Source organism: Peromyscus eremicus, chromosome 4 (genome assembly GCF_949786415.1).
Source record: "Peromyscus eremicus chromosome 4, PerEre_H2_v1, whole genome shotgun sequence".
NCBI lineage: Eukaryota > Metazoa > Chordata > Mammalia > Rodentia > Cricetidae > Peromyscus > Peromyscus eremicus.
Window position 1 is genome coordinate 54,021,004 of NC_081419.1, and position 20,125 is coordinate 54,041,128.

The window sequence follows — 20,125 nt, forward strand, 5'->3', positions numbered from 1 at the left end:
ATGGTCGCGCGGGGCGCCGCTCTGAGTGACCTTTCACCCGCGCCCAGCGGCCTCGGGCGGCGGCACAAGGCGGAAGCCATGGCGGAGGCGGCGGCGGGCGAGGCGGGCGCGAGCGAGCGGGACCCGGACGCGGGCCGCGCGCGCCGGCGGCTGCGGGTTCTGTCGGGCCATTTGCTGGGCCGGCCCCAGGAGGCTCCGAGTACCAATGAGTGCAAAGCGCGGAGAGCCGCGTCGGCGGCCGGGGCGTCGCCCGCCGCCACTCCCGCCGCGCCGGAGTCGGGCACCATCCCCAAGAAGCGGTGAGTAGCGGGCCAGGGAAGGAGCCGGCGGCGGGAGGCCACCCGCGGCCTGGGCTGAGGGAGAGCAGGGCACGGGAGTGGGCAAAGGAGTTGACACGGTGGGCGGAAGACATCCCCGTCCCTGCGAGTACATCAGCTCGCAGACCGAGAGTGGACCAGACGCGGGACTCTGTCTGGAAGGGGCGGGATGGGTTGGCTGATTTTGGTCCTTTAGAAGATAACGGATTCCATGACCTCGTATGGAGAAGGGTTTAAAGGGATCCTTATTCTTGGTTTTTGATGGTAGAAACTCATTCTCTGTCTTAGAAGATCTTTGATCGACTAGCAGGAGCTTTCTTAATCTATGAAGAGGAGGTTTAAATTTGCCCTGGATCATCAAATTTCTGCTAATTCTCAAAAGCCTGGGTGCGGGATGGAGTGGGGTGGGGACCAGTGATACTCCGGGAAAGGGTGCTGAGTGGTTTCTGTCGGGGAGGCTTACCACTTCCTGATGGGCATGGGTTCTGACTTTAGGGAGGAAACTGGTGAATGAGTGAGTAAGGTGCAATAGACTGCAAACATTAGTAACTTAAGAGTTTGATATTCTAGCTACGGATCTCTGTAAGAAACCAAAAGACAAGCGTCTGGATGAGGGATGTTCATAAAATCTTAAGACCTTTGCAAGACATCTCTGTCTCTGATTTATCCGTTTGGAAGAACTTGGAGAATGAAAGAAGATTTTACTGTCTTTATTGTGTACTTTCAAAGTACTAGAGATGGTGCTAAGTCCATTACTTCTTCCTAAGCTATTAGGTAGATGCTGTATTCTTCCATTTTACAGATGAAGAAATTAAAAAAAAAAGATTAATAAGTCTGCTGCAGGTAGCAGCTGCCTGTGTGACAGGTTAGACATCAGAAACAAATCGAATCGATGGCTTCATTAATTCACCCCGTGTTTGTAAGTCCTTACTGCATAATACAAGCAATGAAGAGATTCTGAAATGCACTATTCACTGTAAGTCACTAAAGTAATATAGTATAAGAAATTTAGCTGATAATTGAAACACATGGTCATTCGACCCAGTTTTGAGTATGTATTTCTTAGGATAAAGACTTTCCTGAGCCAGTTTTTTGTTTGTTTGTTTGTTTGTTTTGTTTTTGGTGTGTGTGTATAAATCTTGAAGTTTGTATTGAAAATAGCCTACCAAAGGGGAACAGTGTTTATGGTAGACAAACGGAATGGTCTAGGTAAAGAAAGGGAGAGACTAGGGAACTTCTGGAGTTAAATGTGGCAGAAAGGGTAAGAATGACAAGGGATGAAGAAGGTTCGAGACGGGAAAGTTGTTTCAGGGCATGTGGGGCTAAGCATTAGATTTGATTTTCAGAAAGGGCACACTGGAATGGAATTGAAGATTTGTTTGGCAGTTTGAATTCCATTAGGCCTTTTTACTTGTAAACTGTCAGTCTCTCTCAGAGCTTCTGTCCCCTCATTTTAAGAAGATGTACAGCTGGAGGTGGTGGTGAACACCTTTAGTCCTAGCATTTGGGAGGCAGAGCTAGTGGATCTCTGTGAGTTCAAGATCAGCCTGGTCGACATAGTAAGTTTCAGGCCAGCCAGGGCTACATAGAGAGACCCTGACTCAGAAAACAAAACCAGAGGGACTGGAGAGATGGCTCAGCAGTTAGGAGCACTGGCTGCTCTTCCAGAGGGTCTGGGTTCAATTCCCAGCACCCACATGGCAGTTCACAACTGTCTGTAACTCTAGTTCCAGGGGATCTGACACCCTCACACAGCCATATATGTGCAGGTAAAACACAAATGCATATAAAATAATAAAAATTAAATCATTAAGGAATGTTAAAAAAACCAAAGAAGAACTAACCCCTGCCTTGCGTTTTTGCTTTGGGAACAGAAAAATGCATCTAAAAGATGAAATGGTTAGTGTACTGCCTATTACCCAAGCTCTCAACAAATAGCTAGAGCTGTCCTTGTGTCTGAAGACAGTGGTTATGAATCTCGTGTCTTAATCATTAATGCTGGGACTCTGACCTGAGGCAAACCGTTTACAGAATTATGAGGAAGTACATTTTCCAGAATTTGCTTACTCAGTGGTAGGAGGGTAAAATCGAGGGTCACATGTAACCCCTGGTTTCACTGATGTTATATTAGTTCTTATGGGGTTTAAGGTTCTTCGTTTTTTTCCCCAGTGGCTTCATACACATAGATATTTTCTCATTTGCATGCATCTGTGTGATAAAACATTTATATATGCACTTACACTATTATAGGCAGGGCAAGTTTTGTTAGGCATTTAGAGAAGAAATAGCAATGCTCCGAGGTACTGGATAAAATGTCTTAAGGCTGAGGGTAACTGCTCTGGATGGGCATAGTCCTTGTATGACTGTCAAAGACTGAAGCTGTCGGTAGCCTAGGTGCACCTGCAGCCCATTTATGGCATAGGGTGTAGCTGTCGGGGAACTCAGGGTTAGTTGGCTCGTGGTAACATCTATACTTGCAGAACTACTCTGAAGTTTAATCGAAATGCTTGTATTTGACTCAGTGCATAGCATATTACCTTGTATTAAGGGAAACATAAAATCATGTATTTGATGAAACATCAGAAGCTTTTCAGAGCGTGATCATTCTACTTGACTATTGCTCATTGGGAAACCCAGGTCGACTTTCCACTTCCTGCTACTTAGCTGGGTTTCAACATCTGTGGCAATGAGAACCTAGCCTAAAGGGAAGGCAAATTTTGGAGCCAGGAGGAACCAAGATATATATCCAGCAAGGTGTGCTTCGTGATTTTGAAATCTTCAGTGATTTACATATTACTCCTCTTTCCTTACTCTGGGTAGTGGTATTGCTTGTCATTGTTTTATCTGTAGCTACTTATCATAAGTTTGGAGTAGTGACTTCTTAATACACCATGCTTTCATTTCTGCTGCAGAAGAGTAATGCACATGCTAATTCAGTGAATATTTGCAGATAAATTACTTTATGACAAGGGCTGTGCTAGGTTGGTGATAAAGCCCTGGTCCTTAAGAACTCACAATCTAGGGAGAGAGATACGTTCCAGTAATTTAATTAGCACTAGTATAGACAAAGGTATGAACTTAGCACAAAGGAAAGAAAGAGGCATATTCTCAGGGGTTAGAAGCTTCCTGAAGAAGGTTTGAAAAACATTGTTGATACTTTGGTGGGTTGATTGGATGATGAGGAAAGTTTGTTATGGCAAAGCAGGGGGCCATGGAAGTACGTGTTGTGTTTGGGGGACAGTCGAGTGTTGGTACAGATGGGAGTAAAGTGAAAAAAGAAAGGCGATGGCGGGCCCTGAAGGCTTTGGCTTGTAGATAATCAGTCCATTCATTCGTGAAAGTAGCATACAGCAGTACACAAAGCTCTGCCCTTAATGGAACTTAGATTCTAGCTGGAGTAGAGACAGTGGACAAGTAATAATAGCCTGTGAGGTGGTGATAGACATATTATGATAGACATAATACAGCTGAGGGGCTGGTGAAGGGAGGAGCCTGCAAGATAGTAATATAATAAGCTGAGCAGTGACTGATTGGATTGGGTTTGGTCACTAGTTGCTAGCACTGAGAATGAATTGCAGTTAGGACATAGCATCTTGAAAACAAGACAAAGGCTTCATTCCTGAGCTACAGTCCCAACCTACAGTTATCATTTTAAAAAAATATATTATTTAAGAGCAAGGGAGGCACCTCAGTTGGTAAAATGTTTGTCCCACAAGCATGAGAACATGCTTTTGAGCCACAGCATCCATGTAAAAAAAGTCAGATGTTATGATGTGTGTATAATTCCATTTCGAGGGAGATGGAAACAGGTAGCTTCCAGTAGCCTGCTGGCCAGACAGCTTAGCATTTGAGGTCTAGGACAATGAGAAATCCTGTCTCAGGAGAAGAAGAGGTGAACAGTTCTGAAGACCAGCCTTGGAGGTATTATTTAACATATGTCACAACTTTGGTGCATGTTCTCCAGAAGCTGAGTTAATTTCTTGCAAATGATTTTTAGGAAGGCAGCCTGCAGCTTCATTTCTGTAGCAAAACAATCTGGACAGGCGACTTATGACAACATTATTTGGAAAAAGTGAAGCTTATTTTGGTAGTTATACCACATGAAATAGCATGGTATGAGTTCTGAACTGGGAATTCTAGTGATGATGTTAATAGGAATTTTCATTTGAGTAAGTTAACTTCCAAGGCACCATTCTAAAGCACACGTACATTACCTCATTTAACAGCTTTGGGGAACATGAGATATTATATGTTGGTTACAGGTGAGAAAGTAGAAGCTCAGTTAATTTTGTTTGACTAATGATAGGCAGTTGTGAAATGAACAAAATGGTATTTCAACTCTGTCCTCATCTCAACCCATATTTTTTCCCCTGTACTGTTTCCTTGTTGCTACACCATGGTACTTGTTCCCTGGGGTAAAGTTGTCAGGTTGCTCTCCTTAGTGTGCTAAGCTTCAAGCTGTTTATGATGATAATAATTGAATAGTGGTTTCTGTACCTAAGGTGTTATTTTATGTTGTACTTAGTGATAAATTAGAAATATCCCATCAAAGTAAAATTCAAAATTTAGGAAAATATAAAGTCTGGTTTAAAAAGATAGGCTGGCTGTTTGCAAGTTAGTGAGTGAATTTTGTTGTTCCCCATGTTGGAGAAGACAGTATTGTAAATAAAAGAGACCAAGGAGAAATGTGGAAGAACTAAGATTAGAGGAAAAGAGAAGGGGTTGTGGAGGACTTTCTGCATGGTTTAGACTGTTATGAGTAAGAAACCTTGATGTCTTAATCTCTGGTTTGTACATTGACATAAACCAGACCTTCTCCAATGTTCCTCATGTCCAGAGCTTACTGTGGAGCCATCCACCCCAAGTTCACTTAGTAGGAATATCTGGGAGGAAATGCAGTGATCTACTTTTAGGCTACAGAGCAATAGAGTGCAGTTGTAGTGGCACGAGATACCTTATATGTCTTTAAAAGCAGGTATTATTCTTTTATTTTCTCATCATTGAAAAGATTTCTACTGCTCAGGAAATTAGTATGTTAATTTCCACCCTAAACTAAATCAGAGGATCTTGAGTGGAGTCAACCCTTTGGCAGCACAGTAATTGCTCTCCCTCTTCTCTTTATTTTTTGTAGTTTCATTTAATAGTTCATCATGTCTTTCCCAATGTCTGAGTTCAGAATCAGCTGAGTGATGGCACAACAAGACACAAACAAATAAAAATGTTGGTTGGAGAAGTGGCTCAATGGTTAAGAGCACTTGCTGTTCTCAAAGAGGACCTGAGTTTGGTCCCCAGAACCTTCATGGTGGTTCACAACTATCTGTAACTATCACAACTCCAGTTCAAGAGGATTTGAAACTCTCTTCTGGCTTCTGAGGGGACCCAGCATACATGTAGTATACATAATAAATGCAGGCAAAACACATAGACACAAAACAAACATTTTAAAAGGAAAAGTGGAATGCCAACTACTACAGATAGAACATGGCTTAGATCTGGATTATCTAATATTTACCTTGAATTAGATAGATCATGTAATAGGCAGTATTGGACTGTAGGCTTCCTCTGGTGGTGGTGGGGAGATAGCTAGCTCCAGAGAGTTATCATGAGAGAGTATTTTAAAGAGAGAAAAGATTAGCACAGGTGCTTGGTGCTTTCTCTAAGAATTCATTGAGTATCCCATTCATCTCTGTCTTGAGAAAGAGTGAGCATGAGACTTGGAGATAGACCTCCATACTTGTGCTGAAGTCTTCTAGTGTTAGAAACTGGAACTGTGGAATGGTAGTATGTATCGCTGCCTGTAAGGAACCAGCCCCATGGCAGCCCAGGGCTCAAAAGGAGTCCATGGTGTTGGCATAGCTAAGACTTTTCTATCTGAGGGGTTAGGGAAGGAAGACACTCACACACTCTCTTGATGGTTCCTTTCTTTATTCTCCTTTCATGTTATTCTCCTTTGTTGCTCCATTCTCTCATGTCTTTTTACAGCTTATATACCCTAACAAACTATTTCAGGCAATACAGAAGTCACAAAGGAGTTACATTCCATTTCTCAAGTGAATGATTATAGGTAAAGACATGTTTCTTATCTCCCTAACATGATTAAAAACAGTCATCTCAACAACTCACATGCAATATATCTAAGTAACTTGTCAAGAGCAAGCAAGGAACGTATTTTCTCAGCCAACCTTTTTGTTGGCAGGCTGCAAATTGTGGTTATAAAGAAAGAATTATTTATCTTGAGTGATATTATTATAAAGAATTTTAAAGGAATCACAAACCTAAACTGTAGCTGAATTTCTAAGTGTTCTTAGTAAATAAAAAACATGGAGCCAAATATAGGGGTGAAAGCCTTAGAGATCAGGAAAATAGTGAGAGCCACCAACCAACCTTACCTCACCAGCTCTGCAGCTTCCAAAATGCCATGATTTCCTGTCTACCCAGGCTTTATTGCCTTGCTGTTCTGCCCTCTCATTGACTCTTAGCCCAGCTACGTCACTTCCTTGTCACTGCGTGTCTGTACTGACCTCCAGGTCCCTGTGGTTGGTACTGGGATTAAAGGCGTGTGTCACCACGCTTGGCTCTGTTCCTAGGCTCTGTTCCCTAGGATGGCCTTGAACACACAGAGACCCTGCCTGCCAAGTGATCAGATTAAGGGCATGTGCTACCACTACCTGACTTTTGTGTTTACTTAAAACTGCTTGCTATTTCCTGTGATCTCCAGGTAAACTTTATTTATTAACATACAAATAAAATATCACCACACTAAACTGCTGAAGAGCCCAAGAAAATAAGAAAATTGTGTATTTGTAACCTATACTTTTGAGTGTATTAGGCACTTTGACCTTTTGACCTCCATTCTCCCAGGCAGGGAAAAGGCAATTTAAACTAACTCACGACTATGTAGAAATTTTGAACTAACACGCTGCAATCAGAAGTTGTAAATTCTGGGTTCACTTTGAATCCCAAAGATGCCCAGAGAGTACTGAGTCTTGGGGCAAGGAGATACCTAGAATGTCTTAGATCTCTAGTTCAGGCTCAGGTAGACATTTCTGAGATACCATATATTGTTGTGAGATGTTCTGTATGGCAAATGTGTTGCTCTGATTGGTTGGTAAATAAAACACTGATTGGCCAGTAGTCAGGCAGGAGGAAGTATAGGCGGGACAAGGAGGAGAATAAAGCTGGGAAGTGAAAGGCTGAGTCAGAGTCACTGCCAGGACAAGCAGCATGTGAAGATGCCGGTAAGCCACAAGCCGCGTGGTAGGGTATAGATTTGTGGAAATGGATTAATTTAAGCTATAAGAACAGTTAGCAAGAAGCCTACCACAGCCATATAGTTTGTAAGCAATATAAGTCTCTGTGTTTACTTGGTTGGGTCTGACGGCTGTGGGACTGGTGGGTGACAAAGATTTGTCCTGACTGTGGGCCAGGCAGGAAAACTCTAGCTACAGTATATCTTTTAGCTGTAGCTCAGTCGGCACTTCCCAAGATACTATGGCACCATGACACTTTAAATCTCAAAATATACTTTTTGCCCTGTGTATAACTCCTCACTATCAAAGAAAACATGTAGCCCTTGTTTTGGGGCTACAGAGACAAATTATTTTCTGTAGCCCTGACTAGTCAGAATTGATTTTCACAAATTAAAGTCAGGAATGGGTGCAAGGAATTAATCATTTGCCAGACTAGCACTAATCAGACTGTTTTGTTTTTATGACCCTAGCTAATGGATCAGATAGCTTAGCTATGTGTCCTTGTGGACTTTAGATTATTTTTCTGGGAATAGTTTATCTTAAAAACTATTAGCAAAGCATCTGGTCTAACCTGAAGTTATTTTTAAGCTTTATTTCAGCTGGTGATGCACACTCAGACCTGTGACTGCATTTCTCAGCACTAAGATTAAAGGAATTTGAGTCAGTCTGGCTCATTAACTTGAGCTGTAATCTGAAGCAACTCCTTAGGGGGAACTCAAAGGCCCTGACTGTGTAGCATTTCCTTGTATTCATTTTTATTCATCAAAATTCTGTATAGACTATCATTATTATTATGAATTAAACAGTACAGCTTAGGGAAGAATCATCTTCTTGATAATCCACAGATAAAATACCCAGTAGATTGTGATGTTTTCATGAGATAAACACACTACACTACAGGCAGTGAGGGTTTCCTCACTTCCACTCACACCATATCAGATGCCAGAGAAAGACTGTAGCAGCAAACATGTAAAGGTACAACAGAAGCAAAAGATATTCTGGGGTCTGTAGTCTTGTAGCCTTGCTTAAGAGTTTGACCCATCAGCAACTTCAGTTGCTACCTGTTGCTCCTATTGACATTACTGTAAGTGGAAGTGTCTGTTCTTCCAACAACTACCAAATACCCAGCGGCCACTTCACAAATTACCACACAGAAGCTTATATTAATTATAACTGCTCAGCCATTAGCTCAGGCTTAATACTGACTAGCTCTTACACTTAAATTAACCTACAATTCTTAACTATGTTTAGCCATGTGGCTTGGTACCTTTTCTCAGTTTGACATTCTCATCTTGCTTCCTCATTGTCTGGCTGGCAACTCCTGACTTCACCCTTCCTTTTCCCAGCATTCTTAGTTTGCTTGCCCTGCCTATACCTCCTGCCTGGCTACTGGCCAAACAGTGTTTTATTAAGCCAATTCAAGTGACAAATCTTTACAGTGTACAAGGGCATTATCCCACAGCACATGGCCACTAGAAAGTATGGCCGAACTATTTTTGAAGAAATGAGAGAAACAGGCTGAAACTGCACAGAACCCGAACAACATTCTTCATTTTTCATTGCCACATGCTATCACCATTGCTACTGAAATATGTCACACAGAATTTTAACAGGACAGTTTATGACTTCAGAGAATCTGACCGAGTCAGTACTCTTAAGCCCGTTTCTCATTCCTTGATACTACTCTGTACTCTGGCTATGTATCATATACATTCCACACCTGATTCATCCTTTCTTTACTCATTGATGTGTTTGTTTTTCTCCAAATGTAATACATATTGTTTGGTGGTGCACAGATAAAGTGGGAATGGTATATGGATCAAAAACTTACTTGAAGTGTCCTAAATATACACATGTATGTGTGTGTTCATGTATGTTTATGCTTGTGTATGCACATACAGAGGCAGCATGACATTGATATTCGGTGTCTTTCTTGATTGCTCCTTACTTTATTTATTTAAAAAATTTTAATTATATATACATATGTGTGACTGAGTGGGGGTTTATGCTCATGGATGTAGTGCCTGGGTAGAGGCACAGAGGAGGGTACCTGACTCCCAGAACTGATGTTATAGGCAGTTGTGAACCATCTGTTCACATGGTTACTTGGAATCAAACTTGGGTGCTCCACAAGTGAAGTATAGACTCTTAACTGCTGAGCCATCTTTCTAGCCCTACATTTCCTTTTTAAAAGGGTGAATTTATATATTTTTAAGTTTTATTTGTAGGTGTATGTGCTTGAATTTATGTGCACCATGTATGTGCAGGTACCCGTGGCCAGAGGAGGGCATTGGACCCCTTAGAGCTAGAGTTACAGATGGTTGTGAGCCACCCAGTGTGGGTGCTGGGAACTGAATCTAGGTCTTCCACAAGAGCATCAAGTGCTCTTGGCTGTTGAGCCATATCCCAGTCCCTACTTTATTTATTGAGGTGACCTCTCGCTGTCCCTGGAGCTTGCCAATTCGTGCAGTCTAGTTACTCAGTTTGGTTTTGGGTTCCCTGTCTGTGCCCTAAGTGCTGTGATTGCAGGCGACTGTCATGCTTAACCAACTTTTACATGGGTTCTGGGATCCTCACACTTGTACGGCAAGCACTTTTATCCACTGAATTATTCCCCAACCTGGTGTCCACTTTATATGAGTGTGTGTGTGTGTGTGTGTGTGTGTGTGTGTGTGTGTGTTTTACATGCACATGTGCATGTGTGTATGGTTGTACAAAGACATGGAGGCCAGAGTTCAGCATTAGGTATCTTCCTCAGGCCTTTTGTCTACTTTTTTTCAGGCAGTGCTTCTTGCGGAAGTTCATCGGTTCAGCTAGATTGGCAGGTCAACAAGCCCTAGGGATCTTCTAGGCTCCTCTTTGTGGTGTTGGGATCACAGACGAATGCCACTGTCTAGTTTTTTATATGGGTGCCGAAGATCCAAGTCAGGTCCGCTTGTTTGCCTGACAAACACTTTACTGATGGGGGTACTCCCCAGCCTGTAATTGTTCATTTTGTTCACCCTGATTGTTGAAAAGTATTCCATTGCATGTGTCTATATTATAGCTTGTCCACTTTGTTATTAATGAGCATTTGAGTAATTAATATTTTTCATTTTAGTAGTTTTAATAGGAAGTTTCTAGTAGTGAATGTTTTGTATATATTATTGCAAAAGAAGAGGCTAAACTGATTAGTCTCATATTTTGTGAGTTTGATTTTCAGTGGTGTTTGCCATGTTGTATATTCAACAGTATGTGCAATCTCCTTAACCATGCCAGTAATGTGAGAGAATAACTTCTAACCAGGCACTAAATCATTCTCCTAAACTGATTACATAGAAATTTAAAAAGTATTGTGTGTGTGTGTGTGTGTATGTGTGTATGTGTGTATGTGTGTGTATGCGTGTGTGTGCATGTGTGTAAGCCTGAGAACAACTTTGTGGAGTTCTCTCCTGAATTTACAGGGATTGAACTCAGGTCACACTTGTATGACAAGCATCTTTACTCTATGAGCCATCTTGTCAACTCCTGAGTTTAATTTTTAAACAGTAACTTTAAAAATACTTGCAGTGTTTATTATTTATGAACTTATAAGATTTAAGCTAAAATTACAAGTCTAAACTTATTTCCCAATTATATATTTTAATTTTGAGTTACAAGCAAGTCATTATTATTGGCCATAGTCTTAAGTTTCATGAACATATAAAAGATCAGGTCTTGCATAGCTTTCCTAAAATGAGACCATCAACATCTTTCTTTGATTCTCAAGCATTTGAATAGTTAATGTTGGATTTTTAGTAGTTGATTGTGCTTACTTATTAAGGAAAACTTACCTTTCCAGTAACTTAGTTACTATTGATGAGTGTTCTGCTTCGTAGCTGAGATTTGGAGCTGTAGATGCCATCTTGTCATTCACTGTAAACACTGCTGTGTGAGTACATGTGATATATTGCTCTTGGAACATGCTTGAAGTTACTAATCAGGGGTTTTGATCAGGATACCAGTCCTATTCTTACCAGCCACTTCACTGGAACTCTCAGCTCTTTCTATAGTTACTCAGTTAGAAGCTTCATACCATCTAGTGGGGCAGTGTTTTTGTATTCTAAGCCCTTGGAATAAAGCAATATGAACTGCCTAATTCACAGACTTTACAGTGCCTGCTCAGAATGTGCATTTCTTCTAGTGGCATGAATTCTACTGGAATCCAGCTTCAGGGCTATTAAAATACCACCTAATTTGCCATGCCCGCCCTGGGTTTAATATAATTGGTAGCTTCTTAATAAAAGGAAATCTAGTGTTTAGTTACATGTATTGATTGATTAGGATTGATTCGGTTTTAAGTATTGATTTGAGTTAGATGAGAGCAGAAAAGATGAATTTATCATTACTGGTTTTTATGATTTTGTCTGTGTATACAGGGAATTGAAGCCAGGACACTGCGCAGGTTAGACACGTGCTACAGCACTGAACCACACCCCAGTCCTCAGTTCTTTCTTCTACGTCTGTCCTAACTCTGTCGACTGAGACCACATTAGCTTGCACCAGTCAGGTGGGGACTTTCCAGGTGACATTTCCTCCAAGACTCATTTTAACATTCTAAAGTTAAAGCTGATTCTAAGTGAATGAATGTCTTGCTGACCTCTCCAACTCTGAATACACGAGCTATGTTCGTTCAGTCATTAGTTTTCATTCCCAGAATGCCACTGTTTCTCTTCACATTTTTCATTATTTGAATGCTTAAACCCAACATGTCTCCTAACAACATTGAGCTCCATCCCCACCCTTTACTCAGTGACATCTCAGATACATTTCTTAGCTGTGACTCACAAGAGGCTTATCTTCTCTGACACTTGAACTCAGATAAAATTTTGACTTTTCCAATGCTGGGGTCAAACCTAGGGTTTTGTCAGCTGTCTCTGTGTAGCTGGGTTTTCATTTTTTTTTTTTATATCTCTTTTAAATGATTTCCATCCCGTTATGAGACCAGTATTTGCTCAGGGAAACTGAGTGCTGCATGCTGGTGCTGTGCTGCCTTCTAACATTGCACAAGTGATTGGCAGCCTAGAGGAGCTAGATAGATATGGTGTCAAGGATATAATAAATGTTATAATCATTGTGTACAGAGGGAGTCATAAACCCTTGAGAAAGATAGGAGAAACATTTCAGAAGAGATACCTGGACTGGCTTCCTGGATTAGTAGTTCTCGAGGGCGTGAAGGGCATTTCAGAGAAGGGACATAGAGCGGTACAAAGATAAGCAGCCATAAAAGGGCATGATGTCCCAGGAGTAGTGATAATGTTTTTGTGTCTGGGAATAACTAGAGAGTGAGCAGGCTTTTTTTTTTAAAGATATATTTATTATTATATATACAGTGTCCTGCCTGCAGGCCAGAAGAAGGCACTAGATTTCATTACGAATGGTTGTGAGCCACCATGTGGTTGCTGGGAATTGAACTCAGGACCTTTGGAAGAGCAGCCAGTGCTCTTAACCATTGAGCCATCTCTGCAGCCCAGTGAGCATTCTTTAAAGATGTTGTTGTTATTTTATGTGTATGGGTGTTTTGCCTACATGTATATCTGTGTACCATGTGCAGGGTGTCCACAGAGGCAAGTGTGAGCAATTTAAAAGCAGAATGTAGAGTTGCACTTTTGGTGGCAGCATGAAATGTAGAAAATACTGTTTACCCTGGTAGTTCCCATTGATGCTGCTTGCTTTCGGCTGTTGCCTGTAGCTTTCCTGCACAGCTTTGCTTCAGTCACATAGATGCAAAAACCCTTATGCTTTTCTACTTCTGCCTGGTGGTCGTCTCTGCCATCTCCTAGAGAATTGGAAGTTTGCATGCCACCACAGTGAAGCCACCTACTCTCAGCCAGAAAGGAGCACTGTGTGTCCATTGCCTTAGACTACTTGTAACTCACCGTGGCTGTAGTTAGTTAGTGCTAGAACCAGGTGACTGACTGACTTTCTTTTTTTTTTTTTTTTTTTTTTGGTTTTTCGAGACAGGGTTTCTCTGTGTAGCTTCGTGCCTTTCCTGGATCTCACTCTGTAGACCAGGCTGGTCTCGAACTCACGGAGATCCGCCTGGCTCTGCCTCCCGAGTGCTGGGATTAAAGGCGTGCGCCACCACCGCCCGGCGACTTTCTTACTTTGCTGTATGCTTAACTTTGCTTACAAAGTTGATGTCTGAGAACCATACAGTGGAGTTAAAACAAAACAAAACAAACCCTCATGATGTTTTAATTAAGTCTATCATTTTATGTTGGGGCTTTTTCATAGCTCGTAGCTGTCCTGGGGACATGAGGCCCAGGGCTGCAAGTTGGACACATCTGGATTCTAGTGTTTCAAATACTGTTTGATGACCAAAAACAAGTTACTGAAAGTTTCTGACCTCTTCTTTTTTTTTTCCTTTGTATTAAATAGGTGTAAAGACAGCTATATTCCAGAGCTAACATAAGAAGGAAGTAGATCCTGATTATAAACCTCATAGCTTTACAGTATGGTCTAACACCATGGAACTATTGAGTAAAACTGGTAGAAAGTAGTGCTGGACTAGGGCGTAGAGAGATACTCAGTGGCAGCAATACACTTGCAGTAGAGAAAACAAACAGCTAACAGATGTCACCCTCTGCCCCTGTGACGTTGGGCAGTACTGCAGAGCAGACACTGCAGTTCTCCTATATTGCAAGCCATTGTCAGGATCATGGACATCATCCTCACCAGTGACACTATTTACTGTCATTGGAAATTCTTGGTGGCACTGAGGAGCCACGGCTCATTGTTGCTACTGTGTGAAATGTTCTTTGAATAAATATTCTTGTGTTAGAGGCAAGTTAATTGATAAAATAATTTTTAAAATTTTGTGCTTATAAGACCAACATGTTTAAAACTAGGAAAAGTTATACAACAGATAACATTTACCAAGGTTTAGGTAAATTCCTTTGGGTAGCTCTTATTCCCTCTCTGAGTCCCTTTAAAATGTGGACAGAGATATGTGAGCCCCCCTGTTTGGGAAGCACATCTCTATTCCCTGTCCCCCTTTCCCCTTCTCCACTCTGCCCTGCTGTTACCTATCACTACTGAACTCCACTTAGGCCCCCCATCTCTGGAGGGTGTGGTGGGCCTTTGTTTCCTTTTTCCAGTGCTAACCTCTGGGTTTGGGGAAGAAGGTTGGTGAGAGAGAGCAAGTCGACTTTTATAGCACTGACCTCAGGTATTGTATTCCTCGTTTAGTAGATGAGTCTTCCACTCTTGACCTCTGCTCATGCCTCAAAGTAGTGCTTGTTGTGTGTGGATGGCTCTACTGGAATATCCTTGGAGTGCTTCTGCAAAATGTGGATTCTCCCACTGCCAGAAATTCTAGTCATAGGGTAGGTTTACGGGGGCATCCTAATGGTGCAGTTGAAGTGAGCAATGTTTATACAGCTGATGTGATTGAGTCCTCTAAACTCTGTGTGTGTGTGCCCCCATGAAGAAGATGTTGGGTGTCTTTCTCTATTGCTGTCCACTTTACCGCCTTGAGGCAGGGTTTCCTATCCACCTGTTTCTACCCCTCAGTGTTGGGTCACAGGCATACCATCATTCCTGACTTTTATGTGGATGCTGGGAAATTGAATTCAGATCCTCTCTCTTCCCTTCACAGCAAGTACTCTTTTCAAATGAGCCATCTCCTAAGTCCCTGTTCCAAACTTTGTGAGGCTTATTTCCCCCACTTTGGGTTCCTGGAAGCAAAGGTAACAATCTCAGCTACCTGTTACAAAGTAGAAGGAACTGCTGCTGATTATTAATAATACTGTAGGTAAAAAAGGAAACAGCTTTCTAAACAAGAATACTGACTGTCGAGTAAGTATAGTGTTCAGTCTTGTCCTTTGTAGGCCTTTGCTTGGAGGGATGGTCTAGCCCTGAAGGACAGCTTTGAAGGACAACTAGGTCTTGATATCTGTAGTGACTGCCTGCCTTGCTGAGGGTTGAAGACAACCTTCTTTGTTTTGTTCAGCTTTACAGTTTCTGCAGAACTGCAAGGTTCTTCCTGAAGGCCTTTGCTCACTTACTGAGTCATCAGTTCAGGAAACTTCAGATCCGCTTCCTCTTCCAGTTGCTTGAACAAGAGGGGGAGCAGTGGAAGTCAATTCCATTTTCCAGTTGGTGCCTTCCAGAATCACTCCATGGGTAGATTACACCAGACAGTGAAGGGGACAAGAGCCATGGGTCCAAGTACAGTTGAGGGAACACAAGGAAAATCTAGATTGTCTGCTTCCTTAGCTGACACTTCCCTGATGCTGATTTGGGTTGTTTTTGGGATAGAGTAAGGTACTTGAACCCTTTTAGATCTTCCCCAAGGTAGGTGCCAAGCTTGTATAGGGGTAGGTGGGTGTCTGCTCTAGACCAAGGTATGCATGACTAATACTCGTATTTAAATTTCCAGAGACACTCAAACACCAATATAATTCTAATTGGCAGAATTTGGGGTGGTAGTTAAGAACAGTGTTGAGATAAGGGCCTAGTGTGAGTGGTGATCACCAGATTATTCTGTCAGTTTGAAAGGCTGGTGTTGCCTCACCTACTCCAGTTTTCTCTTCTTAGACCCCCTTCCTTGTTTCTTTGTGTACAAGATTGTTCCCTATATCTTTCCTTTTTTTTTTTTTTTTTTTAAATTTCAGACAGTTTTCAACCCTTGATCCCACCCTGTAAATTTATAAAAGATTTTGGCTGTGGAGAGTTAAATACGTACTTGGTTTGTTGTATGTTTGAAGCTGTGATGGTAACTGACTTCTGTCTTGAAAAAGATGTTAGAAACTCCATTTTCTCCATTTTCCTTTTCTGGTAACAAAATCTCATGGAATTCCTTTAAGCATATGCAAGATGACACTGGAGTTCAGGGCTGAGCAACACCTTGCCTCGGGTTCAGGGAGTTGTGGGGACTATACTACTGGCTTCATGGTGTTTGCTAAGAGGCTCCTCCTTCTCGTTTTCTTCTGTGTGACTCCTGAGTGTATTCTGTTTGTCTCTCCTGTCTGTCTCTCCATGGGTACCCATGGCTGGTTTTGTATATGTGTTCTGTAAAACATACAGTTACTTTGTGTTTTTTTCTTCTCTGAAATGCTGTTATATTCTGGGTCTTATTTCTCCTTTTCTTTGTATTCAACACTGTGTTTCTGGTTTTTTTTTTCTGATTCATTTTTCTTGCTTTAAATTAATTTTTTTAGTTAGTATATAAAAATAATGATTTCCTCATACGATTTTCACACATATATCATTGTATATTACTTTTGTATACCTCTTACCCTCCAGTGCCCTCTCTACCCCTTGCCAAATAGTCTCCTTTCATCTCTCATTTAAATCTGGATTCTGCCTAGAGAAAAAAGTCACTATTCTAAAATCTGTGTGCCAATCTACTTAAGTGATTCTGATCATTGTGTAATATCTCACAGAATGCATTTCCACTTTCTTTCTCCATTCTAGTAACAGTGCTCCAGGAAATGGAGCAAACATGTTCCCTTATGGAACAGGGCATAACTTTGTCTGAAGCATATGTCTAGGAGTTACTGCTAGATTTCTAATTGACATAACTTGTGTATACTTAGCACAGGATTTTTCTGCAGAGTTGCTTACTAGGAACACTTGTGTTCCTCTTTGTGTGTCTTTAAAAACGTTTAAAAAAGATTTAATTTATTTTTATTTTATGTGAATGGATGTTTGACCTTCATGTATGGCTGTATAACATGCATGCAATGCCTATAGAGACTGGAGGAGGGCATTGAAGTCCTTGAAACTGAAGTTAACCAGTGGTTGTGAGCCTCCGTATAGGTACAGGGAATCAAACCTGGGTCCTCTGGAAGAGCAAGTGCTCTTACCTGCTGGGCATGGCAGCACATGTCTGTAATCCCAGAGCTTGGGAGACCAAGGCAGAAGGATCAGGGGATAGAAGACAGTCTTAGGCTGCATGAGACCATGCAGTTTTCTAAGGCTGACTGACTACCTGTATCTTCACAGTGCAGGTGACCATGTCTGCACTCTTTCCACCAGGAACTTGAATAAACTGCAGGTACTGGGGAAGGTTCGGTTGTGTTGGCTTTGTCTGTCCTGCACCTCACAGTGTCCCCAGGTCATTGATTGGATGCTTTCTACAGTTCCATTTCTGTGATGACTTAGACTTAGGGTTTTGCAAGTAGAGGTTCTCTCAGGAATATGCAGAGATAGAAGTGTCCATGGTCCTGCACAGAAAGTGAAATTAGTGCACCTTGAGGCTGTTTCCCATGGTTCCTTCTCTCTGTGGAAAATACAAGCCTAATCAGATAAAGGTAGGGTGGTGAATTTTCTATCAGGCAACAGGAGATAGTATATATGATTCAGATGCTGACCAGAGCCTAATGATGTTCAGTTGATTTTCTAAGTCAGATGTTACATCTCACAACCAGGAGTAATAGACTGTTAAGGTTTTCTCTGAAATAACTCCAAGTATTATACACAGAACCACGCTATTTGTATTAACTCTCTATTTGAAAGGGGATTTGTTTACTGTTAGAGTCAGGCAGTGTATATTGTACACATTTTTGAAAGCTTTCTTACTGAGTTTTTAAATAATTTTGTAGGATTGGCAGGCTAGATATGAAGATGACTTTAAATTTATTTCAAAAGACCTACATTTTTTTAAGTTAAACTTAGAATATAGTATTATACCTTCCTCCCCTATCAATCTTTAGATTTCTAGTGAGAACTCCATTTTTTTTTTTTTCCCAGACAGAGTTTCTCTGTGTAGCTTTGTGCCTTTCCTGGATTTCGCTCTGTAGACCAGGCTGGCCTTGAACTCACAGAGATCCGCCTGCCTCTGCCTCCTGAGTGCTGGGATTAAAGGCGTGTGCCACCACCACCCGGTGAGAACGCCATTTTTTTTTTTTTTTTTTTTTTTATAAATAAAGAAGTTGGTGGGAATAGAATTTCATTTGTAGGATTTCCCTCAGTTACAGCCCCTATCCCCCATCCCACTGACCTTGGTCTATGGAAATTTTTTCAGAGTGTATCTTTTCAAGGAGAGAGAGAGAGAGAGAGAGAGAGAGAGAGAGAGAGAGAGAGAGAGAGAGAGAGAGAGAAAGAAAGAGAATTTGCTGTCTTTCTCATCACTTTTGGTTTGGTTTTGGTTTTTCAAGACAGGGTTTCTCTGTGTAGTCCTGGCTGTCCTGGAACTCACTGTAGACCAGGCTGGCCTCGAACTCACAGAAGTCTGTCTGCTTCTGCCTCCCGAGTGCCTAAGTCTCGTCATTTCTTTTCTTTTCTTCTTTTTTTTCTTTTTTCAGATCAAGCTCCAAAATTTTATTTTCCTCTTAAGGCATATATAGCTGAGGGCAAGGGGAAGTGCAAGCATGATTATTTCACACGCTCTCTCTTAGGTTGTACCAGCCCTGAAGCAGTTAATCACAATCCAGAGAATAAAGATCTTTATTAGAAGATCTTGAGGAGGGTTAGAATTTGTGCACACTGCGTGCATGTTCGGTAGGTTTGAAAGTGGCTAACCCTGAGGCTCCCCTGGCCAGCACTGAGTCTTTCCTGGTGTTCTTCTCACTCTTCCAAAAGCTGTTTCTTACTTTAAACTGGACAGATAGGCCAAAGCTTGCCTTCATCTGAACTGAGTAAGAAGTAAGACATCTTTCATTAGAATTTTATCAGAAAAGCTTTAAAAGTTATTAGCTAACTGATCTTAAAAAGTTGTTAACCCAGAGTGAAAGTAGGTGAACTAACTTGTTCCTTTTCCTGATGTTTGCATGAGAATACCATCCTTAGAAAAAGTAATGGTAGAAGCCACGCACTTAGACTCAGAAGCTTGTAACTTACTATTGAAGAGGAGTGGGGATGTGATGATTAGTCTCCAGGTACAGACTCAGAAGTGAGCCCACTTATTTAAGACTAAATAAAGGAACTCCCTATGGATTAGTAATAACAGTGCTTGCTAGTCTAAACATTTCACTTAATGACCGAGTAACAGGCCTGGGGAGTGGGAAAATGGAGTTTGCAAACTACACATCTCCTAGGAGAATACTGCCACCTTGTGTATATGTGATGATAGTTTATATTTTTATATTCTATTTTGTTGCAACAAATAATTTTTCTTTTTCATATTTGTACTACTTGGTTCTGCAAGTTTGTAAAACTTTTTTTTTTTAATAGAGTAAAATCAAGCCAACCCTCTTCTTTTTGGCAGTAGGAAGTGTTGGGTTTTGAAGACATCAGATTGGGTGTAGTTAGCTCCAGGAATTGAAAGATGATACTCATTTACCTCTGGTTTTGTTGTGAATGATTTCCTTTTATTAGAATATTTGGGAAAGCAGAGGACTTTTAGAATTCTTTATTGTAGTTTTCCTGGTGCCCTGGGATTAGTATTCCAAACGGTGGAGTTTACTATGGGATGGGGAGGGTATTAGGCACCTGGCTTATTGATACAGCCACTGTCCTTGATTCTTAAATGTTTCCTTCAGGCCCAGTGCAGAATGACCACAGTAAGAACATAGAATAGTGCCTTGAGGAAGTATTAAAGTGGCGAAAAGAGGGCTCTTTAAATTATTTTGGGTACCTGAGGGTGCAATTTAG

General features: G+C 41.3%; 1 protein-coding gene across 1 annotated transcript in view; it reads left to right on the plus strand.

Moving 5' to 3' along the window:
- Agps (alkylglycerone phosphate synthase) overlaps positions 1–20,125 on the plus strand; it is a 103,680-nt gene continuing 83,555 nt past the window's right edge. The window contains exon 1 of the mRNA XM_059260742.1: positions 1–299. Coding sequence (XP_059116725.1) covers positions 1–299 — 299 coding nt within the window. The remainder of the gene's footprint in view (positions 300–20,125) is intronic.